This window comes from Motacilla alba, chromosome 15 (assembly GCF_015832195.1).
Source record: "Motacilla alba alba isolate MOTALB_02 chromosome 15, Motacilla_alba_V1.0_pri, whole genome shotgun sequence".
Taxonomy (NCBI): Eukaryota; Metazoa; Chordata; class Aves; order Passeriformes; family Motacillidae; genus Motacilla; species Motacilla alba.
Window position 1 is genome coordinate 1435206 of NC_052030.1, and position 25778 is coordinate 1460983.

A 25778-nucleotide genomic window follows, 5' to 3' on the forward strand; every position below is an offset into this window, starting at 1 on the left:
TTATCAGGAACAAACACAGCACCAACACTTGAGGAAATGAAACATCATTTCTAAAAGCCTGGGTCCTTCTCGAGCCTGGATCACAGAGCCCAGCACGGAGCTGGAGTGAGAGCAGGCAGCAGTGATCTGAGGGGATGGATCCCACCAGGAAATGGGGAATGTCGGCTCCAGGTGACCACAGCCAGCCCCTGTGCAGGGCTGGAGCTGTGCTGAGCACAGATCCCTGTTGCAGAGGCAGGGGAGTGGCTCAGCCCACAGGAGGCTGCCGGGCCAGCAGGAACACGACACACGGAGGCTGCAACGAGCAGGAAGAGTTTATTGAAATAAAAGTGTGTATAAATAATCCTGTCCCTTTCCCAGAGCACAGGCAGGCAGCCCCAGCCAGGCTCTGGGGGTGCCTCAGCCCCATTGCAGGTTGGGGGGCACCGGCCACCCCCCGGGCGGGGGGGCCTGCAGGGACGGGGGCAGCTCCTGCACTGGTGGCCAGCCCAGAGGGTACTGGAATGGTGCTGGTTTCTCAAGAAGAGCACTGGGAGGGGAGACGGAAAGGGATGAGGTGAGAAGCAGTGTGTCAGTCTGACAACAAGGCCATGCTGGGGCTGGACTTCCCTGTGCCCCCTCCAGTAGCCCCCAAAGAGAAGGGGCCAGCAGAGGAGGGTTTTGGTTATCACCAAATGGGTTCATTCACCCCCCTCATCCCAAATCCAGCAGCAGAACAGTTGTGTGACCATTCCCAGCATATCCAAGCAGCCTAACACAGCGTGTGCCAGTGAAAACTGATGTGGGATCACTGAGGTGAGGGGGTCTGGGCTGCGGGGAGCAGCACAGCCCCCCGAGAGGGGCTCAGCAGGCACAGCTGCCAGGTGCAGGGAGCAGGGCTGGTCCCAGCCCCTCCATCCCCACTCCTCACACAGCTGAGTTGGAAGAACAAACAAAACCAGCAGATGTTTCTTTCCGAGCAGCCCAAATCCCAAGCCAGCTGTGCACTTCCCAAAGGACAAGGACCCCTCGGAAACGGAGGAGCTGCCAAACCAGCGGGGTGTGAGCATCAGAGGACCCTTCAGCAGAGGGAAGAGGCTTCTCCCTCACCCCATGGTCTGGGAATCACTCTGTCCCTGCCCTTCTCCTCAGCTTTACTGGTCGAGGCTGCTGCACACACCACACTGGGGTGAAGTGCAGGAGCAAGAACCATCTCTTCCTTACCTCCAGCTTGACCGGGGCACGTTTAAATTCATGGGAAATGCACCTTTTCCATTAATTCCCAAGTGCAGGAAGCTCATTTGTTCTCTCACACAAGCCCTGACAGCAGCCTTGCAGCTTCTCAGGCCTTTACCTCCGATCCTGATGAATCTTTTTAATTGTTATGCCAGAAGAAATCTAATCAAACTCCTTTACATAACCCCAGGGAGAAGCAGCACCCTCCTCTCCCTGCGGGGCCGTGGCCCAGAGCCAACTACAGGAGTAGTTTTCCAGGAGCGTTTTCCAGGCAGCTAACACAGAGCAAAGTCACTTGGCTCAAGGTGTATCCCCTCAGTGGGGATTCTCCAGAGGCCAGGATGAGGCAGGACCGTGGGGACACACACCAGCCCCTCTGGGCAGGGACATTTGGTGTCATCCTCCCAGCACCGTGGCTCAGGCACACGGTGGATGTGGAGCAGAGGGAATGCTGCAAGGTTGAGCCATCACCTAATGAGCATTTCCTGAGCAGCAGGACTGATCAATAGGCAGGATGCTGCCTGGTACTCAATTCCCTGGGGTCTCATGAGCTACAAGTGCTCTATCAAAGATTTACCTACAGCTGGAGCATTCTCAATGGCTGTCCCACAGGGACTCTCCAGTGGCCAGCAAGGTCAAGAATATTTCCTTTCTGAAGGTGTTAATCGGATCCCTGTCCTCTACCCACTTCCACACTCATGGAACTTGTGTCATCTCAGAAGCTTTGAGGCCGTGGACCTTTTTCTAATGGAAATGCATGCTCTACCATTTCCTTTGGAAATTGGTAAAAATCAATCCCATGAAATATGGGGCTAGAGGGCACAGAGATGATTGGGAGAGGCATTGCTAAGGCTGGAGAGAGGAAGGGAAGTTCCAATAGTTGGTGTTTAATTCCTGTAGCAGATGGTTTCTGAGCCTGCAGGGAGAGGGAGGCTGGAAAAAGAGCAACAATTCTGGAAATTTGTTTTGTGCAGCTATGGAGGCAGCAGGGACCAAGTTCTGAAGGTCTCTGGGTATGACCAAGCAGTTCTGAAGGTCTGGAAATTCCTCTGGGAATAGTGATGGCTATCTTCTGTAAGAGCTGATCCACCCCATGTTCCAGCCATTCACAGGCAGGACAAACAAAATGGGGCAAGTGAAGTGCAGGGGGCAGGAATGTGGGCACCTCTGCAAGGCCAAGGGCAGCCGAGCTGAGGGACAGAACAATCCCAGAGCAACAAGCTCAGACAAGCACCAGAAGGAAGCTCCTGCCCAGTCCAAACACGGAGAGGACGGGAACAAACAGAGAAAGAACAGAAGAGAGATCTGGCACCTGCCCAAATGTCATCCCATTAAGCCTGCGGCACAGTCAGGTGAGCGAGGAAACAGCCGGCGCCCCAATCCGAACGGATCCTGTGAGGAGGAGCCAATTCCACCCTCCCTGGCAGGCAGGGCTTGGGGGAGCTGTCAACAGATGAAAGCAGGCTCCTGACACTGAACCCTGGCCGTTAATGAGCCGGCCCAGCAGCAGCTCTGTCCTTCCAGGTGTGTCTGTGCACTCTGCAGAGAGCAAGGGCAGCCTCTGCTGTGGCTTGTTCCTAAAGTGTCCCCTGGCAAACGGGGACACCTGTGCAGACATCCCTGGTGGGGCAGGCAGGGCTGCATCCACACATGTGCCCCTCATGAGTGCTGCCTGGGGTGTTGGGACCTCTGATGCCCCGCACCCTCCCCTATCCCAGCCCTCCTGTGGGATCCCCCTCTGCACCCACACCTGGATGATCCCCAGTACCCAGTACCTGCTACTCTGAGCTGCGCTCAGCCTCTGGGCTCTCTTGTCCAGCCAGTCCTCGATGGTGCCAGGTGGGATATCTGCTCCCTCCCTCTGCAGCTCCTTCAGCCTCTTCTCTCCTGCTTGAGAGAAAGATTGAGATCAGAGAGGGCTGGATCAGAGGGAGGGCCATGAGAGAAAGGGCCATCAGACCCTTGTCCTTTCACTCCATTAAACCTGCTGCTCATTGCCCTGCACAATTTCACAGGGTGGAGAGTGTGCACCATGCCTGGGCAGCCCCTCCTCCTCCTCCTGTGCCCTCCTGCCATCTGATGCTTGGAGTCATCGCTGGTGACAGCTGCAGCCAGGCAGAGCAGGGGACAAGAGCTAAACCAGCACGGTGGCAGTTCGGGCACTGAGGGGAGTCTGACATCTCCCCCCCGGGGCAGATCACCCTCATCCCTGCCTGGAACAGCCTCAGCTGGCCCTGAGCAGTTTCCAGAGCTGTGTCCCTCCAACTGGCAGCAGCAACTGTGCCACCCCTGCCCTGTTAGGTGGAAATGACAGGGACAGGGTCCGGATCGATGCGGCCTTGGCAGCCCGGGGAGTCTGAACAGTTCCGGGTGCGTGTTCCAGCCAGCAGACAGATCCCAGAGCTGCTGTCAGGGCTGCTTAAGGAGCTCCCTGCCTGATGTGTCCCCAACCCCTGCACAGCCCAGGCAGAGCTGTCACCAGCCCAGGGGCAGAACCAGGGCAGAGAGAGCCAGGGGACAAGTTCTTGTATTTAGAACCATGGAATGGTTTGGTTGGAAGTCACCTCAAAGCTCATCCTGTTCCACCCCCTGCTACAGTCAGGGACACCTGCCACTATCCCAGGCTGCTCCAAGCCCTGTCCAGCCTGGCCTTGGACACTTCCAGGGATCCAGGGGCAGCCCCAGCTTCTCTGGGCACTCTGGGCCAGGGCCTCACCCCAAAAGAGGGAAGGGTTTCTTCCATAAATCAGAGAATTACAGAATCAGGTTCAAGAGAGATCATTGAGTCCAACCCATACCTAACCTAAATGTCCCCTCCTTGAGTTTGAGCCCATTACTCCTTGTTCTATTTCTCATGGTAGTTAGGAACGGGGAAGGAAACCAGAAGGAAACCTCTGCTGTTTACTGAATCAGGATTTCAACCCCTCCAATCACTCTGGAAGGGCTGTGTGGGCAGAGGCACACAGGCACCCCTGGGGAGAAGGGCCAGCGTGGCACAAACCCACAGCTGCCCAGTTAGCAAAGCTCCCCAGTCCCAACCAGCTGCAGGGAGGGAGCTGGTGCTGGACAGGTCTAGCAGGAGTCCTGACAGAGCCACACTCCTGCCAGCACCTCAGGGATGAGGACACGCTCCCAGCAATCCCAGCGCCAGCCTAGTGGAAACTTCCCACCTAACAGAACAGGGAACTCAGACAACCAAATACTGGTGACAATAAAAAGGAAGCAGAGGCAGCTGTGTGTCATTCCCTTAGCCCTGCTCATCCATCCTTCTGGGGGATCCCTGATCCCATTTAGGGATCAAGGCATCTGCAGCCGTGCCCCTCAGGAGCCTGCTCCACACCCACCCACCATATGTCACATGTTTTAAGGAAAATATTATACCTTTGCAGACAGGGTGTGAAATTAATAGTGCTTGGGCAGAGTGAAGGATCACTTCATCCTACTGGTGGCAACCAATTATTCATCTGCCTGTTGAATACTAAATCAGGATGGCAGGGATGTGCTACACAATGAGCAGCCAGATGGATAATTTGTCATCCAGCCTTTTCAGCTGCTGCTGCTGGGCGGGGTGACAATGTGCCCAGTGCCACCACACCAAACCCGCTGTGGTCTGGCTGCTGCTCTGAGCCCGCCGAGAGGGCTGGAGACAGCAATGTCCCAGTCTCCCACAGCTGTTCCCAGGGATCAAAGCCCCAGCAGAGCTACCTGGGGTCAACCAGCTGGCCAGAGAGATGGCAGGCATGGGGAGATGGGCAGGCAAGAAGCTCAGCCTGGAGAACTGGGCACTGCTCACACTCAGGGTTAGACTCATCTGGCAACCTCGAGCACCTTATTTCCCTTTGTTCCATGTTCTTCCACCTCCTGAGCACATCCCACCTCAGCAGGGGGACAGACAAGCAGTGCCTATGAGAAGCTTCAATGAGGCAGGGCAGAAAATCATGGAGAATCTCTCCCACCTCTCTGTACCACTGCTATTTCCTCTTCATCCAACTCCCAGCCCCAACAGAGAACACAGCATAAACAGTTCAAGCTCCTCTGCTCAGAGCAGGGAGCCCCAAGGTACCACACCAGGGATGGAGTAGCCACAGCTCATGGTCCCAGCCAGAAAAGTTCACTGGATGCTGTGGAACCACTCTGGATTCACACTGCCCCAAATGAGGCCCCACATACCCACATCAGAAAGACATCCAGCTGTCTTCCCTGTTCTCACAGCTGCAGGAGCTGCTGGAGCAGTCCAAACCTTAGGCTCAGAAATGTGGCAGCAGGGACAGGCAGCTCTCCAGCTCTGCCCACCTTGATGATACCCATGTCCCTCTGGAGCACATACATCCCATCCAGGGACCACCAAACACACCCTGAAATTGGAAATGCTCCCTGAATGCCAACAGCTATTCCAAGAAGCAGCTCTGAAAGGTCTTTACCAGCCCTTGCTCCCCACAGGTGCCCGTGCAGCCGGACAGGTGTGAAGGTGCTTCGCCCCTCCTCCTCCTCACTGTGGTGTTTGCTTCAAAGTCTAATTACAGCCAATTGAAAGAGCATCTGTAGCTGTGAAGTGCCTCTAATGATGCCAGAGCAGGGTCCACATTTATCTTCTCTCCTCATGGGCTTTATTCTTAACAAAGGCACTGCTGTGTGAGAGATGGAACCTGCCAGTACTTGCAGGGGGAGCACCCAGCAAGGCAATGCACTGGAAATCCCTCAGCTCCCACACAGCAAAGAGATGCACATGAAATCCCTCAGCTGCCTCCCTGGTGGATGATGTGGAGCCCCAAGTCCTCCAGAGCACAAGACCAGCACCAGAGCAGGGCTGAGATGAGGCTGAGGAGCCCCTGCAATTGGAGCAGGCAAACCAGCGACCGCCCTGCAGCCCAGCGTGAGCGCTCCTCCCGCTCCCCGCCCAGTTAAACCAGTGGGCTCCAGCCACCCCAGCAGGGCCCTCAGATCCTTGCAACCTCATGGACATCCTGCAAACCCTCCCCAGCTGTGCCCTCCTCTGGCAGCCCTGGCTGGCTGGAGCCACCAGAGCCCAGCCAGGTCGATGCTGCCTGCACCAGGGACACGGATTAGCGGGGAGCCAATAACTCTGAGCAAGGAGATGGCAATTTGACAGTGACTTTTCCTGACACGACTGTACTTAAAATGACAGCCTGGAAGTGTCTGGCTGATGAATGATGCAGCAGATGCAGAAGGCTAATGCTTTGATGGGGGAACAGCTGGGAATATGAGCTCCCTCCCTGCTGAAGGTGTAAACTGTTGCTTCTTGATGAGGATATTCTACAGGGTGCAGAGATGCTGATGCCAAAGTAGGCCAGGCTCCAAGCTGTTCTAGAACATGGAATCATCCAGAAATTTTCCTACTTAACCCACAAAACTTACACAAACTACAGGGTGAACTCACAGCATTAAAAGGGCCAAGTGTTAAGGATAATGTCACGTTTCCTTTGGCTGTGACAAAAATACTTCATTATCAAGGTGAGTTCACGGACACAGAGCTACCAATGCCAAATACCCACAGGGACTCAGGGACAAGTTCAATATTTACATGATAAAAAAGTGTCATCATGGTTTAGATGGGTTAAAAAAAAGTCAGACAAAGCTTTGCCTGCACCAGAGCTGAGGAAAGGGGGGGTTAAGCAGCACTGTGGGCCCACCAGGAAAGTGTCCCACACCAGCCTGGCCAGCCCCAGCATGGTCCCCCCTGGCTTGGGAAAGCTCTGGAGCTTCCAGCCTCTCGGCTCATCTCAAATCCCTGATGACCCCCAGCTCCAAAGCTGCCAAAATCTCCCAGCTGGGTCAGTGAGAGGCAGCCTGGTCCAGATTGCTCCAATCCTGCTGGCTGTGGCTTGGGATGGCTCATGGCTCAGAGATCCTGAGTGGGAATGCATGTGGGATATTACTGACGGAGGGTCCTGTGTGAATTACACACCCTGCCACTACGAGCTTGCCCTCAACTCTGCCCTCCTCAGCCCCAGCACCTGAGACAAGGGTGCTTTGGCAGCTGAAGGAGGGCTGGGACGCCCCCATGACTCACCAGTCAGTGTCTGATCCTTCCATCCTGTCTGTTACAGGCTGTCCCTCTCCTCCACCAAATCCTGCTGAGCTTTTCCCTGCACCAAATCCCTCCAAACTCTCTGATCAGAGCTGGAGCCTGTGTGATGCACGAAACCACACCATGAGAGAGGTGAGCAGGATTGAACTCTCCAACCAAGCACCCCCTGTCCCCTGGCCATCACTCCTTCAGGGCTAATTGGTAAATGAAATGTTTGACTCCGGAGCACAAATGCAAGGCTTCCCAGTAATCTCCCTGGAATTGGCTCTCAGCAGCCAATCCTGCACGTACACCGACCCATTTGACACAAGTCAATACTCAATAACAAGTGTAATTGGCAAGGAAAGCTGCCCGAGCGCAGAGGAGCTGCCAGCCCTCCCTGCTCTGCTCCAGAGAGCTCCCACTTCTCCTGCAGGAGCAGCCAGTGCCTGGAAATGCCAGAGGCTCCTGTGCTGCCACTCTGTGCACCCTCGGGAGCCCAGCAGAGAGGGGTCAGGGAGAGGCTCTGGCTGGAAGGCGACTCTGGGAAGGGCTGGAGCACTCCATCCCCACCGTGGCTCTATCGACTGCTGGCGGTGCTCAGAGATTGATTCAGAGTCACCTCGGGGCTCTCACTGACTCAGCACGGCCTGGAATAGCTCTGTGCTGCCTGCCTGCCTCCCCCTGGCTCCCCTGAGCTCTCCCTCCCAAAACGAGAACCCTCTGAGGGCCAGGAGAGGCTCTGCCCCATGCACACCCCCCTCTCACATCCCACACTTCCAACACTTCAGCCTGGCTTCGCCAGACTCTCGGCAAAACAACAGCTGGCTCCAGCGAGGATGCGGGCACGGGAGCTGCTCCAAGCTGGGCTGCACTGGGACAGCAGGCTAGGGAAGGAATCCTTCTCTGCTCCACACTGTGAGGCCACATCTGGGTGCTGTACCCACTGCTGGGCTCCCCAGTACTGAGACAATGGGCACAACCCAAAATACGGGAGTATTCGTCAGGAATTTCTATTTAAATATTCAAAAAATTACACATTTTTGCTATGAACCCAGTCAAACACTGGATCAGGTCATCCACAGAATCTCCAGCCTTGAGATATTTGAAACACACTGGACGTGGCCCTGAGCACCCTGCTTGAGTTCACCCTCTTTCAGCATGGTGAGGATTAGACGATCTCCAGTGGGGATTGCAACCATTCCACAAGTTCTCACCAACACCTCACTCACTCCCCAGCAGTGTCCAAGGCCAGGCTGGATGGGGCTTGGAGTAACCTGGTCTAGTGGAAGGTGTCCCACTCCCTAGTGGAGTGAGATGAGCTCTAAGATCCCTTCCCACCCAGCCCAGTCTGTGATTCTGTGATTTTCTTTAACCACTAAAGTAATGACTCCTGTGGAGAAAAGAGCTACCACCTCTTTTCCCTAAAAGAAAAGTAGTTCCAAGAATGGTAGTCCCAGAATGAGAAAGTTCAAAAGTGCCCTGCAGGCTCCCAGCAGGGAGCAGCTGCCATCCACCCTCTGCCCACGCTTCACTTCCATCCAAAGCCACCCAAGCAGAGGCTGTTTCTGGATCCAGGACCCCTTTCACAGCCCGACAGCAGGACAGCTCTTCCCACCAGCTCTTCCCACGGGTTGAAGCAGCAGCTCCCTGGTAATAGCAGCAAGGTGGGGGGAAATCAAATCCATAAATTTAAGGGGATGTGATGTACCAGTGCCCTCTGCTGCTGACAGTTTTTATTCCCTGACTGAACAAAACCCCGAGGGCTCAGGAAGGCCACTCCAAACTCTTGCTGCCAAGTGGTAACAGCACTGCTCAGCTCCAGGTTTGTGTCTGTGCCAGCAGCTCGAGAGCAGGGAGCATATGACAAACTGCAGCACTTCCAGGCTCACACAGCACTGGGAAGCAGGAGGGATTGGCTGGCTCCATGCAGGCAGCAAGGGATCACAGCCTGCACAACCCCTCACACCTCCCTGCAGCAACTCCCCCTCCAAGGAGATCCTCAGACATTGCCTTGTTGGAGGACTCACCTTGAACCTGGGCACTGAGCTTCTCCAGGTCCTGCTCTGTCATGTGGGAAAATCTGCAGTTGGACCCAAAATCACACTGTCCTGGAATGAAATAGTGAGATTTAAAAAATCAGTCTCAAAATTCTCTAGATTAGATATTGAGAAATATTTCTTCACAGAAAGGGTTGTAAAGCTTTGGAATGGGCTGCCCAGAGAAGTGGTGCAGTCACCACCCCTGAAGTGCTCAAAAACGTTTGTGGATGGGGCACCTGGGGACATGGTTTAATGATGAACATGGTGGTGCTGTGCTGACATTTGGACTCGGTAATCTTAAAGGTTTTTTCCAACTTTAATAATTCTGGGAAAAGCCAGAGTCCCCATGAGAACCACCCCGAGGAGGTCCTTGTGCAAGCAAACCCAGGATCCATCCCACCTGGATGCCAGACACAGGCCCAGCCCCTCCCTCCAGCCCTGGGCTGGCTCTGGAGGGAGCTGCCGGAGCCCAGGCACTTCTTTCCACCTTAGATCTCCTCACCTGTTTGCAGAAACTTCCGACAAGGTTTCTTGGTTTGCTCTTCCTGCAGGATTGCAGCAGCATCTGGGGAGACAAGGGATGAAGCCAGATAAAGATCCTGGGCACAGCAAAATCCCATCACGTCCAGTCCCACACTGGTCAGGGAGCAGGAGGAAGCGGAGGGACACGCAGGCAATGGTTTCACAGCCAGTTTAGCCCACTCCCACTGCACTCCTCAGGCTGGCACTAACACACCTGGAACTGCGTGCTGAGACAGGCCAGAGCCACACACAAGGGTTTCACCCCTGTGACTGCCTGATTCAGCAGCATCACATGCTCAAACCGCTGGCACACAGTGTATAAACCAGCAGTGCTGATCTATTTTCTCTTCCCACTCCCCTCCACGCATCACCTCCCCAGTCCCAGGCAGGGAGTGGCAGACAGCTGGGAGCACCCACCTCGGAATAAGTCGTACCAGACTCTCTTAGCCCGGAGATGCTGCACTCCATTGAGGTGTTTCTTCCTGTTGTGCAGGTTGTCCTGGAAGGACCTGTCACAGTAGTCACAGAAGTACCTTTTGCCCATCTCTCTGCTGGCAAAACAGCATCAGCATGTCCTGGGGTCAGCAGGCAGCTCCTTGGCACTCAGCCATGGGAATGGAGGATCCAGGATTTGCAGCGCCTGCTTCCAAAGGAGAACTCAAATCACTTGGGGCTGGCAGACAGAGAAAGAGGTGAGACACAACAGTTTATGTCCTTGTCCATCACAGACTGCTGGGGCAGGATCTGCTGCCTGTACACAGGAGAAAAGACCTGATCTGCATTTATCTCTGTCACCCAAAGCAGCAACAGCTCTGCTGGAAGGATTCTCCTTGCCCGAGCTCAGAGCACAGAAAACAGAGAGCCACAGGCTCCAGGGAAGGTGCAGCACAAACCATCCAAGGTGCAAACAGGAGGAGCTGGAGGTCCTGGAGACCTTTGACCACAACCTCCACGAGCTGATACAAGAGAGGAAGGAAACTCCCCAGTATCCATCTCTGCAAAGTAAGGAAAAAACTCAGCAAAGCTCATTTCATCCTCAATGACAAAACAGAAGCTGATCTCACCTGCGGGTGGGCAGCTGTGTTATAAACACTACAGGACATATTTCCTACAAGCCACTGAGCCAGCGTTTTTTTCCTAGACATCATGGATTGCTCTCCTCATCCTCCCCAGCCTATGGCACCAAGGTGTGTGCTCTGAGTACAGCACTAAGATCAGAACAGAATTTGGGAGCTCCCACCAGTGCTGGGCCTGCCACTGTCAGTGCAGGTGAGATCAGCTTGAGTTTTATCCTTCAGGCACCTGTCCCCATCGGATGTCCCTGCTGGAGGTGCAACAAACACCCTGAAAGAGCTGCAAGCTCTCTCCCGAGGGATATAAAGGCGCCTGATGAATGGCAAAGATGGATGGACTGGGAGATAAACTCCAACAGCAATTCTCCAGGTTTTGACACTTTGACAGCTGAATGCATTTAAAAAGTGGCACAGAGACCAGCAAAGAAATAAAGATTTCATAAATAAAACGGGTCCAGAATCAATCACAGCCCCCTGGCCGATTCCCCCGGCTTAGCACGAAGAGCAGAGCACCAGGCAACCCCTCAGAGCCCAGCGTGCCCAGCTCAGGGCTGCCAAGCCTCTTGCCAGACATCCCTCCCAGCAGGAGTACCAGCACCACATTCCCTTCCCTCCCCTGCTCCCAGGAGAACTGCTGCTTCAAAATCAAACCCCTGGAAATCTCCGAGGCCTCACACCACAAGTTAAAGCAAAGCTGCACTCCATGGGAAGACCTTCTGAGATTTTTAATATTGGATTGAAAACCTCCACACTGAAGGTAAAATGTTCAGATATTCCAAGTGAACTGGAAATCTCGTGTTGAGGTTCCTTCTGGGGGGGTGAGGGCTGGCCATGCCCCAGCTGTGTGTGCTGGGACCCCAAATCCCCCATGCCCTGGGCTGATCCCAACCCAGCTCTGCAGGGCTTGAGGTCTGAAGTCGTCCTCCTCCAGCCCAAGAATCCAAACCCAAGCACTGCTTAATGAGCACGGAGCCATAAATTCCCTCATCCTCTGCATCCCTGAGTTTTGCAGCCAGGTTTGCAGCACTGTGGTGAGGATGCTGGAATTCAGGGGGAACAATGCTTTTAAATACCGAAAAATCCCTGTTCCACATGTTATTCCATAGTCTCCCAAAGTTCCTGGTGACACAAAATTGTCCCTGTCTCAGCTGCTGGCTCCTGCACTCCATCTCTGCAGAAGAGAATGCTGCAGACAGGGAAAACAAATGAGATTCTGCAGTGGTCCCACACAAGTTTCCAGAGATCTCCCAGGGAATTCTGCCTGCGGAAGCCCAGCAGCAGCCAGCCTTTGAAATCGTATTTCAAACTTTCTCTTTCATCACTCCAACAGCAATAATTGCAGAAGCTCCTTCCCCCTCCTCCCCCAACAACCAGGGCAGAAAGCTCCTACAGACTCCAGATCCCACACCCCACGGCTGCCCGCTCCCAGATTCTCCGAGCAATTCCCATTGCAGGGGACGGAGGGATTGTAAAAAGCAATTAGAGAGGTATCAGATTCTCCCTGAGACTTTCCCCTTCAGTGATTATACCCAACACTCATCCCCATCGTTCCAAGGATTCCACTGCACGGATGCCTTGCTGGGTTCTGCCAACTCTCTGCAACACCAGCACTTCCCAGCACTCTGTGAGTCCAGAGGAGTCAAAAGCTGCTTCTGAGCAGCACCAACCTATTTCCATCTCCCCAAACGGCTCCAGCAGTAAACAAAGAGCATTATTCAGCTGAAAACAGAGATGGTTCCTAATTAAATCCATCTTAGTCATTATGAAATAAAGTAAATGTAGCTGTTCTATAAAGAACTGCCTCAGCCTGGCCGTTTCCTCTCAGCATCTCCAGCCCCTGATTTGCAACTGAATCAGGGCACTCAGACCTGGGCCCACCGCAGCCATAAATGCTTCCAGCCAGGCTTTGTGCCAGCTTAAAAGTCTTCCTGAATAAATGCAAATTAAAAATAATAAAAAAAACCCCCAACAACCCAGGGCTTTATGTTGTATGAAAGAGTAACAGCAATGCTGTGCCAGGTGAGCAGCACCCTGCTGCGAGGCACCTCGAAGGTGACAAGAGGGGCTTGGGACAAGTCCAGCCAAGATCTCCTGGGCACCATCCCACATTTTCCCTGCTCCAGCTGCTGCCAGAACACCCCGCGCCGCTCCGTGCCAGCTGCAGATTCTCTCTCTGCCTCTCGGGGCGTGTCACCGGCAGAGGAGGAAGGGGACCCGGCAGGGGCACAGGCTCCTGCACAGACTGCTCTGGTCCAGGGGAGCCGCTGCTCTCCACGCCCGCCCCGGGCGCTGCTGCTGGGCCCTGACCTCAATTTCCTGCTCTCTCACAGCCCGAGCTCGGGGCCATTCCAGCCACTTCGGGTACCCAGGCAGATGTGAATTAATTAAATCCAAGTGTCAGGCGTCTGATACTCAGCTGCCAATTTAAATGGGCTCAGATCTGCAGGGAGACTTGGAATGGCAGCAGAGCCTGCCAGCACCTTCCCGATGACAGAGGCACAGATGCTGCTTTCCATTCCACCCAGAGGAACCATGGAATCATGGAATGGTTGGGAGGGACCCTGAAGCTCATCCAGTGCCACCCCTGCCATGGCAGGGACACCTTCCACTGTCCCAGGTGCTCCCAGCCCCAGTGTCCAGCCTGGCCTTGGGCACTGCCAGGGATCCAGGGGCAGCCCCAGCTGCTCTGGGCACCCTGTGCCAGGGCCTGCCCACCCTGCCAGGGAACAATTCCCAATTCCCAATATCCCATCCATCCCTGCACTCTGGCAGTGGGAGCCATTCCCTGTGTCCTGTCATGGAATGGTTGGGTTGGAAGGGACCTTAAAGCTCATCTCATCCCAATCCCTGCCACAGGTAGGGAGAGCTTCCACTGGGAATCCAGAGCTTGATTTGGGGTCAACACCAACCTGACCACACACAAACCATCCTGGTAGCTGCAATTAATGGGCAGCTGGAGGGACTTGTGTTAGATAATCCAGAGCAGTTACATTTCAAAAATAAAAATTGAGTTTTTCTGAGCTCTGCTCTGCGGTGACCAGGGACAGCACCCAGGGCACGGCTGGAGCTGGGCCAGGGCAGGGCAGGCTGAGCTCAGGACAAGGTTCTTCCCCCAGAGGGTGCTGGCACTGCCCAGGCTCCCCAGGGAATGGGCACGGCCCCGAGGCTGCCAGAGCTCCAGGAGCCTTTGGCCAGCGCTGCCAGGGATGCCCAGGGTGGGGTTGTTGGGGGTCTGGGCAGGGACAGGGGCTGGATCAGTGATCCCTGTGGGTCCCATCCCACTCGGGATATTCTGGGGTTCCTAAGGAGTAACACAACACAGGAATGTGCCAGGCACCTTCCAGGTTTCCAGAACAAGCAGAGGTCTTGTCCTAACCTAGAAAAATCCCACAGATCCCCACTGTCACTGCATGAGGGAAAAAGTATGAAGAAATCAGAAGAAAATACTCTGCAACCAGACCTTGTGCTACTTCTGAGGGGGTGGGACAAACAAAAAACAGAGCAGCAACAGTCTCTTGAGGGTCTGCTCTGGAACTTCATGGATACTCGTTTAACAGCAGCCCTGTGGGGAAACAGCCTCCGTGTTAGGATTCCCCTGTCCTGCCCCTGTTTGTGCTGCCTTCCTAAATTCAATTTTACCTCTCTCCTCCCTGTGCTAGAGCCACCCTGGGGCTGCTCTGCTCTCACTGAGGTTAAAAAGAGAAACACGAAGAGAGGGCAGCAAATGGGAACATTCCCACTTTTGTTCTGCCACACGGGGCCAGGTCCCACTGCTCCCGAGGCCTCTGGAGCGGCTGTCAGAGGTCCTCGGGCCCTGGCACAGGGTGCCCAGAGCAGCTGGGGCTGCCCCTGGATCCCTGGCAGTGCCCAAGGCCAGGTTGGACAGGGCTGGGAGCAGCCTGGGACAGTGGGAGGTGTCCCTGCCATGGCAGGGCTGGCACTGGATGAGCTTCAGGCTCCCTTCCAACCCAAACCATTCCATGATTCATGAGCGCCACACGCCTCTTCCACTCCCCCGACACTGACACCAATCACCTTTTCCAACGCCTAAAAGCACCCCAAATCCCCTCCCACCCACCTTCCGGAGGGCAGTGACCGCAGCCTCCTTCCTGTCCCTGTCACCCTTGGCCGGACCCCCGAGCAGGGCAGGGCAGGGCAGGGCAGGGCTGGCCCGGGGTGTCTCTGCCCCCTCAGCCCTCCCGCCCCGCCGCCCCCTGGCCCCGGCACGGCCGGGCCGGTTTCACCGCACAGTCCCAGGGCTGCCCAGCGGAGGCCGCTGAGGATAAGGCGGGAGGGACGGGACGAGCGGAGCCTCACCGGGACCCCTCACCGGGACCCCTCACCGGGACCCCCGCCACGCTCACCCACCTCTGGCCAGGCCCGCGCCGCGCCGCCTACAGCTCCCACAATGCCCTACGGCAACGGCGCATGCGCAGATCGCAAAGAGCACAGCTCGTGGCCTACAACTTCCAGCATGCCCCACGGGCGCTGGGCGCGCTGCACAAGTTACTGAGCACCGCCTACACCCCCCAGCAGCCCTCGCGGCGCGGCGCAGGCGCGGAGCGCGCAGGCAAGATGGTGCTGCTGCGGCAGGTGTACGGCTCGCTGTTCCGCCGCAGCTCCACGTTCGCGCTGTCGATCGTGCTGGGCGCGGTGCTCTTCGAGCGCGCCTTCGACCAGGGCGCGGACGCGCTCTTCGAGCAGCTCAACGAGGGGGTAAGGGCTGTGTAAGCGCCGCCGGGGCCGCCCGGGCGCGGGCCCAGCGCTGAAGGTCAGGCCGGCCCCGCTGGGCCGCGCCCCGGCAGCCCCGGGCCCGCGGCTCGGCCCAGCGCTCGCTGAGGGGCAGCGCCCCCGAGGGCCTCCGCGGCTGTCGTGGCGCTCGGTGCTCCGGGCTTGGGGGCGTCCTTGGGCTTCTCTGGCCGCTTGGAAGGGGCGTGCAAGGCAGGGGGAGCGGGAGGAGGAGAAGGAGCCGCTTTTGTGCTCTGTAAGCCCCCGGCTTGGCCGCTCTGCCCACGGCAGAGGAAGGGGATAAGGGCTGGTGGCCTTGGGTATCCCCAGCGTGAACCTCGGGTAAAAGGGGTCAAGTCGTCCTTAGGTTTCTAAGTATAGCAGTGAGGGGATAATGATTGCAGGATAGCGAGGCAGGACTGGGGGAGACCTTAGAGCCCCGTTCAGGGCCTGCAGAGGCTCCAGGAGATGAGAAGAGGATTTTGGACAAGAGCCTGAAGTGATAGGACACGGGGAATGGCTTCCCACTGCCAGAGGGCAGGGCTGGATGGGATATTGGGAATTGGGAATTGCTCCCTGGCAGGGTGGGCAGGCCCTGGCACAGGGTGCCCAGAGCAGCTGGGGCTGCCCCTGGATCCCTGGCAGTGCCCAAGGCCAGGCTGGACACTGGGGCTGGGAGCAGCCTGGGACAGTGGGAGGTGTCCCTGCTATGGCAGGGGTGGCACTGGATGAGCTTTAAGACCCATTCCAACCATTCCATGATTCCATGCTTGTTCTGTGCATCCCTTATGTGCAGGAGCAGAACTGCATCCCTCGTCTGGGTGGGAATTCAAGCCAGTGTCTCTGGGTCACTAATCCAGAGCAGAACAGGGGAAGGGGAATCTCTGCAGCTTCCCCCCTGTCCAGATTAGAAGCCAGGAGCCCCCATGTGCATCCCTGTATCCCCCAGATGCAGTGCAGGACTCCATCACCTCCCCAGGCAGGATAATTTGCATTTAGGATTCTGTTGTCCCAACCCCACTGAGAAGCTGCCTAAAACATCTTGGTTTGGTTTTTTCTTTTTCCTGCTTGTTTTGCATGCAGAAACTGTGGAAGCACATCAAGCACAAGTATGAGAACTGAGCAGCTCAGCAGCAGGAGCCAGCCTGGGGTGGCAACAGGCACTGCAGGGATGGATTCAGCCTCCTGAAACTGGGAATGGATTCCTGATGGAACAACTCCGAGCCACCAACTGATACCATGTGAAGCCAGATGGACTCGAGGAGTTCTGCTGCTGTACTCCACTTACTGTGTTCAAATAAAACTCCTGGTCCTCCCTTGTGTCTGTGTGTTCACCTGACTCAGCCTTTGCCCTCTCTGTGCTTCCTCCTTCTCTGGGAGGTGGAGAATCTTTAACAACAGCCCTGTTCCTGGGTTCCAAGGCACTGTCAGGAATCACAACATCTTGAAATGGGTTTGAAAGCCTCCCATGGCTGGAGGAGCAGGAGTGATGTCAGGTTTGTGGGTCACAGCTGCCTCCACCCCACTGAGCCAAGGGAAGGGGCTGGGAAGGGAGAAGGATCACTCAGTGCCCCCAGGGGCTGGCTCAGAGGAGTGAGGAATGGGGTAGATGGGAAAGGACCTTAAAGATCATCCAGTTCCTCCACCCTGAGCAGTCATTCCCTTCTCCCTGAAGAGCCCAGCCCTGTCAAACACTCCTTTCTACATGGGAAGGGTATTTGGGCCCTTCCTGGGGTAATGACTCAGTTAATTCCTCAGCTCTCAGGTGCCTGTAGGGAGATCTGGCTGAGTGACTCCTCCTCCCACTTTCCCAGTCCAGCAGCCCCAGCTCCCTCTCCTCAGTCCATTTTCACTAATCGGGAGCAATTTCAGCAAGGCAGTGCTCACAGCAGCTTTGTGGGGTTTGCAAACGAGTGCCAGGGGGGTAAAACGTTTACTCTGAGAACACAAGGAGCACTTAAACACTTGTGCCTGTTTATGGAGCCAAACCCAAGTACAGCTTCCCAGGCCCAGCTGTGCTTTATGGAGATGGTTGAGAGAAAGGTTTAAGCTTTCCTGAGACAATCCCACCTCAGTGAGCTCCCTGAGCTCTGCTGCTGCTCCACATCAGGCTGAGCAGCTCACAGAGAGCTGCAGGCTCAGAGCAGCTGAACCAAAGCTGAATACAGGATGAGGGGACAGCTCTGCAGTGGGCAGCAGGGAGGAGCTGAAGCCATCGGTGCAGAGAGCAGGAGCTGCAGGAGAGCAGCATTATCCCAGCAGGGGATTTTCCTGGATACAGCATTTGGGGATGCTGGTAAATCTATTCCTTTTTCCATGCCTGTCCTTGGGAGGTTTGGGCAGCACTGATAGGCAAAGAAAAATCTCCTTGGAGCACTCAGGGCTTCCCCTGGTTTCATGGCAGTGGCTGTTCTGCATTTCTGCTTCTCTGCACACAGCCCCACAGCAGCTGCAGTCACACTCCTGCCCTCTGCACAACACCAGGCACCAAGGTGTGCACCTTACTACCCCTCGACTCGCACTTTACCACCCCACTGCTCCTGCAGCACTGGGACTGCCCTGGAGCACAACCCACTGCTGATTTTCCCCCTGGGGGGGTGACAGCCACAGGCACTGCTGCAGTGCAAGGAAATACAGCGTGGTGGGGAGAGGGCACTCAGGGCACATTAACCAGGAAATTAACCGAGCAAAGCCTAATTGGGTACCAGGAAGTTCATCAATACTGTCTGTAAGGGCCTAAAAAAAACAACTAAGCCATCTACATCTTTTATTTGTTCCATCTGTTTTCACAGGCCTCACTTGAGGGCTTGAGGGACAGAAATCCATAAGGTCTGACTCACCTGGACCCCGTGGGTCTGCTGGCAGTGGGAACAGCCTGAGCCTTTCTCTGCCAGCACGGAGTTGTGTCAGGAGCTTTAGTGGGTATCAGGGAAGAGTTCTTCCCCCAGAGGGTGCTGGCACTGCCCAGGCTCCCCAGGGAATGGGCACGGCCCCGAGGCTGCCAGAGCTCCAGGAGCCTTTGGCCAGCGCTGCCAGGGATGCCCAGGGTGGGAATGTTGAGGGGGTCTGGGCAGGGACAGGAGTGGGACTTGTGATCCCTGCAGGTCCCTTCCAAGCTGGGACAATCTATAACTCAAGTTCAGGATAAGGCATTTCCATGGAAGCCGTGCTCTCGGAGCTGCCCACTCCAGGGTGGGCAGGAGCCAGTATGAAAATAAAACTCTGAATTATAAATAGTACAAAAGGGCAGGAATGGCTGCTGCAGCCTGTCCCGTGTATTGGGTGCAGCCACTGGCACACACAGTCAGGGCAGCTCCTTCCCGGGAACAGGCAGCACTCCCACAGGGAATGCAGCTCCGCGGGAGCCCAGCTGCCAGGTATTGCACACAACATCCATCCCCGGAGCAAAGGGAATGCCGAGGAAAGGGAGCCTCCTCCTGGGCAGGGCCTGGCACGGCGCAGCCCCGCCCCGGGCTGCTCAGGAAGGGATCATGCCCTTGCTGCGCTTCCTGTCGGCCATGGCCCGGCGGTTGTGGTTGGCTCGGGTGCTTTTGTTCGCTTCTTTCTTCCTCCGCTCCTGCAGCGTCTCCCGGCTCTGCCCGTGGCCCTTGGCGTTGCCAACAACGGCAGAGCTGTCGTGCTTGTGCCTGGAGGACGGAGAAAGGACATCACAACAGGCACACTGCACTCCTGGGGGTGAAATCCCACATCCCCACAAACACCGGGGTGTGAGGGGTTCAGCCTCGGGCCTCGGCTCATCCCAGGGCTCCCACGGCAGCCCAGGAGCAGCATCAGCCACACCATCACTGTGTCCTTCCACACACTGAGCCCATCAGCTGAAAACAGCTATGAAACTGTCCCAAAACCCCTGTGGGAGCTGTTGGAGCTCTCAGAGTTGTGCTTTCCAAGAGCCTGTTTTTCCACAGGGTTCTGCTGCTTGGAGTGACAGGACAAGGGGGAATGGCTTTATGCTGAAAAGGGGGAGATTTTGATTGGGTATTAGAAGGAATTGTTCCCTGGGAGGGTGGGCAGGCCCTGGCACAGGGATCCCCTGGCAGTGTCCAAGGCCAGGCTGGACAGGGCTTGGAGCATCCTGGGACAGTAGGAGGTGTTCCTGCCCATGGCAGGGGGTGGAACAGGATGGTCTGAAGGTCCCTTCCCACCCAAACCACTCCATGATTCCATGCCATGCCTACCCCTATTCAAAGGGATAAAACAACCAGCAGTGAAATAAAGGGTGGGTGAGGAAGTTCACCCCACTGTGGTAGGACCCTGACACACAGGAATGCCAAGGAGCAGGAACACCCCAACAGTTCCAGTCAGCAGCACAAGAGCTGCAGAGGCAGATCCTTGCTTACCCCTTCCTGGCAAGGAACGCCTGGCGCCTGGCTTCAGCCCTCTCCCGCAGGACTGCGGGGTCCTGCACAAAGTGGTCCTACAAGGAGGCAAGGGAACAGGTCAGGAAACCATCAGCACCGTGCAGAAGCCTGGAGAGGAGAGGATTCTGCTGGGAACAGAGTCAATTCCTGCTTCATTACCTCTGGACCAGTGGGATTGGTGTCGGGGACTCTAAACACAACACCTGGCACAAAACCTGCCTGGAAACCTTCCCAGCCCATGGCTGCTCCCAGCACATCCATGGGAACGGAGTGCCAGTGACCCTCAGAGTGCTCTGCTGGCTGTGTCTCTGGCATAGAGCAGATTAAAGCTCCCCACGGAGGAAGTGTCACTGCTCCAGCACAGTTAGGGCAGAAAGCAGTGGAGAGCTGTCCTTGGGGACACATCACCAGCAGCCATTGAACAGCACCTCAGTCCCTGCTGCTTCTCAAAGATTCCCTCTCTGAAACAGGAAATCTGCTCCACATCACCTGCAGGTGAAGCAGGGAAGAAATATGGTAAATTTGAATGCAACTCCAGCTAAATGTCACCTTTATTCTTTCCTTTTCAGCCTCCCCCTCCTCCTCTTCATCCTCTTCCTCTGTCTCCTGTCCTTCCTCATATCCTTTAGGTCTCAAGACTTGAGGAATTGTGAATGGCCTGGGAAACAAGACACAAATAGTTAGAAAAGAAAACAGCACAGCCACAAACATTTCTCTGAACAGCACATCCTTTTTGGTTTGCATCGTCTTTAAAAAGATGAGACTCTACAGATTTCATGGACTTCATTTTCCTGAACAAAAAAAAACCAAACCAGGAGACCCAGGAGTTAATGCCACATTCCTATGGGCAATTAGCAAACACACAGTCTCCACTGGGGAATGTTCACTATGAAATTGTCACTGAAAATAATAATAATAATAATAGTTAAAAAAAACCCCAACCCTGAAACCTCACAAGGAATTTCTCCACAGAAACAACTGCTTCCTTTGGGAAATGGGCATCCAGACACAGCCACGAGGCAATATTGAGGAGTATCCTTTGCTGGGCTTTAGCTCAGCAGACAGGGAGCATCTGTTGTACAAGACAAATTTGGACAGAAGCATTCATGCTCAGGCAGTGCTGTGCTCCAAACCCTCTGACTGGTCAGGGCTATCCAGGGAGCCCCAGTTCCATTACTGTGCCCCAGTTTCCTACAGGGGGAAAACCCTGGAGAAATTCATCAGGCTTTATGAATCACTCTGGACATGCAGAGTAAAGGGCCTGGGGGTGGAGGAAGAATTTACACATGCCTATAACTCTTCTTTAACATAAATATGTGTCTGTGTTTGAATTCCATTGGAATTCAGACCCACCATTCCACTGCCAAAGAAATAAATGTAAAACCAGAAAAGCCTTTGTTATGTCAAACCAACAGATCCAGTTTTCAGCAGTGACATCCACTAATTGTTTCTAGGGGCACTGAGACCTGAAAGAGGGAAAAACACCTGGGTGCCACATTCTTACAGGCAAAACACAAAAAGGATTTGAATTGAAGCTTCTCAACACTTTAGGAGGGGGAAAAAAAGGGACAAAAGAGCCTCAAAGCTTCCATTTGGTTTGAGGTTAAGAACGGTGACATCTTCATAATACATCAGAATTCAAAAGGGCACTTTCAGAAACGTTAAAGCAGCTTTTAAACCACATGCTTTCTAAAATAAATATTCCCCAGGCTCCATCCCCACTAACCCTTTGCTTCCCAAAAGCTAATTGTGTGCAGTTGTCAGTCATGGTGCAGAGTGCTGTGCAGCTCATCAGGGACTCTGTTCCAGCTGTCAGCACTCAGAGGGGATTGGCAGGGAAAAGTCTGTTGTAAATTCCCCAAATTTTGAAGTCTGCCTCTGCTAACCAGCCATTTTAGGTTGCCCAGCTCCACTGAATTTTCCATTTTTCCCTGCTGCAGGGTAGTTTCTCCAAGGAGAGGCACTGCTGAGTACAAGTTTCCACGCATGGCAAATTCCCCTCTTGGGGATTTGCTGACTAATTGAGGCAATGGCCGAGTGGAAGCTGGAGAACATGCTGGGCACATTCAGTGTTCATTTGCAACACATTCCTGAAGTTCAGGAATGGTCTGGCTAGGAGCGTGGTTTGTATTTATGTACAAAAGCCGCTTTTCATTGAGGTTCTTTGCCTCAAGAGTGCAATCACTTTCTGTTCAAGGAATAGCCTGCCCTGGGAACACCCCCTGTCCACAGGAGAAGGGAGACCCAAACCTCCCTCCTTGCACATCGCAGTGAAAACAGAGAAAGGGGCTGGTTTGAAGGCCTCGTGGAGGAACAGAACCCAGAGCTTCCCAAGTTTGTGGGAGCCAGAGAATTCCATGGTGATTCCCCCGTGGCTCCCTCCCCTTCCCCTCAGCATTCACCTCCTGGAGATGAGCTCGTCGTCCGAGTCAGCGTCGTTGGCGCCCACTTGGTTGCCATCGTAGGTGTCGTCGTACTCGTCCTCGTAGTCCTCGTAGGGCGGGGCGGCCCCCGGCGGCAGGGGCAGCTCCTCCAGCACCACGCTGTACTGGCTGTAGCGCTGCCTCTGCTCCGCCACCAGCCGCTTGTCGTTCACCAGGCTCCGCGTCGTGTCCTTCTCCCTCCTGCCCGGGAACGGGAGGAGAAGGCAGGGGTCAGAACCTGCCCTTGAAGCTGCTTTTTCCCTGTTTGTCAGTGGAATGTGAAGCAGTGCAAGCCTGATCCCCAGTGCCACAGGCTTTCCTTACCCTACCTATTGATTGGCCTGCTGGTTTATGGAATCATGGGATGCTTTGGGCAGGAAGGGATCTTAGAGCTCATCTTATTCCACCCTCACACCTTCCACTAGCTCAGGCTGCTCCAAGCCCTGTCCAGCCTGGCCTTGGGCACTGCCAGGGATCCAGGGGCAGCTCCAGCTGCTCTGGGCACCCTGTGCCAGGGCCTGCCCACCCTGCCAAGGAACAATTCCTAATTCCCAAGATCCCATCCATCCCTGCCCTCTGGCAGTGGGAAGCCATTCCCCCTTTTCCTGTCATTCCAAGGCCTTGTAAACAGTCTCTCTTCCATCTTTCTTGTCAGCCCCTTCAGGTCCTGGAAGGCCACAATTAGGTCATCTCAGAGCTTTCTCTTCAGGCTGAACAATCCCAATTCTCTCAGCCTTTCCAAACAGCAGAGCTGCTCCATCCCTCTGCTCATCCTGGTGCTTCCTCTGGTCTCATCCAGCAGCTCCAGCTCCTTCCTGTGCTGGCCCCAGGGCTGGATGGAGTGATCCAGGGTGGGTCATTTGTACCAGGGCTGCTTGGCCACTAAGAAAGAGCAGGAATTGGAGACCACCACTAGCACTTCAGACAGAGAGGAAGCTTTCACAGGAGGCCAAATGCAATTCTATTCCAGCTGAAACTTGGCCAAGGTGCATGGAGCACAAATGTGAGGGGAAAAGGACAAATGTAGACAGGGAGATCCAAAAAATAACCAGGTGAGAATGAGAATAAACACAACTCCCAAGGCAAAGAACAAAACAGTAGAGAGTGACTGTGATTCAACCTCTAGGAGCTTGTTTTCTAGATTTAGAAGACAAGTAAATTATAGTCATCTTATAGAAGGGAAAACCAAGAAACAGAGGGATTAAAAAGCAGCTGCCGAGTGTCTCAAGCTGCACAAGCATAAGCTCTGAAGTCCCATTTTTCACACCAGCCAAGTACATATTTACAGCAAAGCAACAGGGGATCCCACTGGCTAGCATTCCCAGGAGAATTTGCAGCCCCCAGAGCCCAGAAGAATCCAGCATCAGTGGATTTTATCAGAGAAAGGACCTGTCCAAGGCAGTGGCAGTGACTCGGGAAGGGACAGACTGAGGGGATTGTGATCCAGCAGCCTGGATTTCATCTGGAATCCCAAAACAAAGGAAGTTTGCAGCTACAGGTGGCTCCCTCTCTGCCATGACTCACTGCCTGCATTGGTGGCACAATGCCCTCCCAAGCATGTGGTGAGCTCACCCAGCCCGGGATCCCTGGGATAACACCTCCTGTGGGAATTCAGCTGAGCCTGAACCCAGCACCGGGTAATTGCTTCCTGTCCAGCTGGTCTGATCACTGCAGAGGAGCTGCATGGAATGGTCCGGGCACCAATCCCAGGAAAAACAGTGGGATAGCTCCTCTAGTCCCATGGAGCTCAGGACACCTGGCTCCAGGAGACAGATTCAGCTGACAGCCAGGGCTGGACAGGCACAGACAAGTGCCATCACTTTTCAGGATCAGCAGAGTCTACGCTGGCACATTCATTTCCTTGTCTTTGATTCCTTCCACATCCTGGCTGGATTCCTCTTTCTCAAGGACAGTCCCTGCCCCAAACTGCTGATGCTGAGAGTGGCCAGGACAACCTGCTCTGCCACTTTGGGCACTATGGTGACACCAGGCTTTGCAAGAGCACCCCAACACAAGAGAATTTGGTGAGCAAAAGGTATTTAGAAGGAGGAAAAAAATATTTGATACAATTCCAATCCAAAGCAGATCTCAGACTAAGCTTGGAGAGCCCTGTTACCCCAAAACAGGGGTGAACCATCAGTGCTGAATATTAAATCCTGGAGACAAGGTACTGCAGCTTTTCCTTGGATTCAGTTGGATATGGTCATCTGTGGGCATTGCTGATCTCCAGGTTTTAAACCACTCAAACTATAATTAATATGTCTGGGGTCCTGCAGACTTTCCTCAAATGTTCTGAAGTGAAGGGAGGCAAATGACAGCAGGAAGAGCAGCAGCAAGAGGATAATTCCAAGAGGTCACATAACTACAGCAGGAGAGAGGAGAACTTCTCCAAGAGTGCTGGTACCCCTGGAGGGCAGTGCCATGGGGGCAGATCCCAGAGCCCAGCTCAGGGATGATTTACAGCTTCCTAAGCTCTCCCAGTGATCTGCAGAGGGAGCTCCGAGCAGGATATTCCAGCCACTGGATGCTCTGGGCTGAACTCGGTGCTCTCTGGCCTTGACCAGCTGCTGCTGCAAGGCTTTGGGAATGAGGGATAACCCAGCACATCTGTGCAAGGCTTTGGGAATCAGGGATAACCAGCAAGGCTCTGGGAATCAGGGATAACCCAGCACATCTGTGCAAGACTCTGGGCATCAGGGGTAACCCAGCACACCTGTACAATGCACCTGTCTCACAGAGCAAGGCACCGCCACGAGGAGAAAGGAATTTCTTGGCTGAGAATTTAGAGACAGAACCTTTCTTGCTCAGCCAAGACAGGATCAGCACTGTGGCACTGCTCTGAGGAGCTGGGCCACTGGACTTAGGAACAAAAGTGGTTTTCTCCTAGAGTTTGATGCAACTTTGCAACCAAAACCTTAACTGGGTGCTCTCAGGTCACGTGGCTCCAACTCCAGCCAGACTTGTCGTTATCTGCTGTGTAAATAGATCCCAGCATTAGGATCACCCTTGGCTGGTTAGAGGAGGTGTTTAAAGTCCAGTGGAAGGTGTCCCTGCCCATGGCAGAGGGTGGAACAAGGTGAGCTTTGAAGTTCCTTCCAACCCAGACCATTCCATGATTCTGTGATATGTTTTAAAAGAACCTGGAACAAGGGAACCACACTATAGAGCTGACGTCAGTGGGAGCCAGCACCACGCACCCAGCTAGGCAGAAAGCAAAGTGAAAACTGGTGGGGTTTTGTAGAAATCTCTGCTCATGGCAGGGGGATCCCTGCTCATTGCAGGCAGATTGACTAAATGACCTTGAAAGGTCCCTCCCAACCCAAACTACCCCACCAGTCCAAGTGCCCTTCTGCAGGAAGCTTTACAGC

General features: G+C 54.7%; 3 protein-coding genes across 5 annotated transcripts in view; 1 reads left to right on the forward strand and 2 right to left on the reverse strand.

Moving 5' to 3' along the window:
• Window positions 1-296: 296 nt before the first annotated feature.
• ZMAT5 (zinc finger matrin-type 5) lies at window positions 297-15383 on the reverse strand. The gene is made up of 6 exons (XM_038152770.1): window positions 15249-15383; window positions 10225-10447; window positions 9788-9850; window positions 9274-9354; window positions 2991-3102; window positions 297-529 (listed from the first exon to the last, which is right to left on the reverse strand). Exons 2-6 carry the CDS (start codon window positions 10349-10351, stop codon window positions 400-402), a joined length of 513 nt encoding a protein of 170 aa, XP_038008698.1. The 5' UTR covers window positions 10352-10447; window positions 15249-15383; the 3' UTR covers window positions 297-399.
• A 36-nt stretch (window positions 15384-15419) lies between these two features.
• LOC119707569 (cytochrome b-c1 complex subunit 9) lies at window positions 15420-16928 on the forward strand. The gene is made up of 2 exons (XM_038152771.1): window positions 15420-15596; window positions 16692-16928. Exons 1-2 carry the CDS (start codon window positions 15456-15458, stop codon window positions 16728-16730), a joined length of 180 nt encoding a protein of 59 aa, XP_038008699.1. The 5' UTR covers window positions 15420-15455; the 3' UTR covers window positions 16731-16928.
• A 367-nt stretch (window positions 16929-17295) lies between these two features.
• The window catches only part of ASCC2 (activating signal cointegrator 1 complex subunit 2), a 35574-nt gene continuing 27091 nt past the window's right edge, over window positions 17296-25778 (reverse strand). For all 3 annotated transcript variants that reach the window (XM_038152763.1, XM_038152761.1, XM_038152762.1), the window contains exons 16-19: window positions 22390-22611; window positions 20537-20645; window positions 19967-20043; window positions 17296-19255 (exon numbers count right to left, since the gene is read on the reverse strand). In XM_038152763.1, coding sequence (XP_038008691.1) covers window positions 19087-19255; window positions 19967-20043; window positions 20537-20645; window positions 22390-22611 — 577 coding nt within the window. In that variant the 3' untranslated portion in view covers window positions 17296-19086. The remainder of the gene's footprint in view (window positions 19256-19966; window positions 20044-20536; window positions 20646-22389; window positions 22612-25778) is intronic.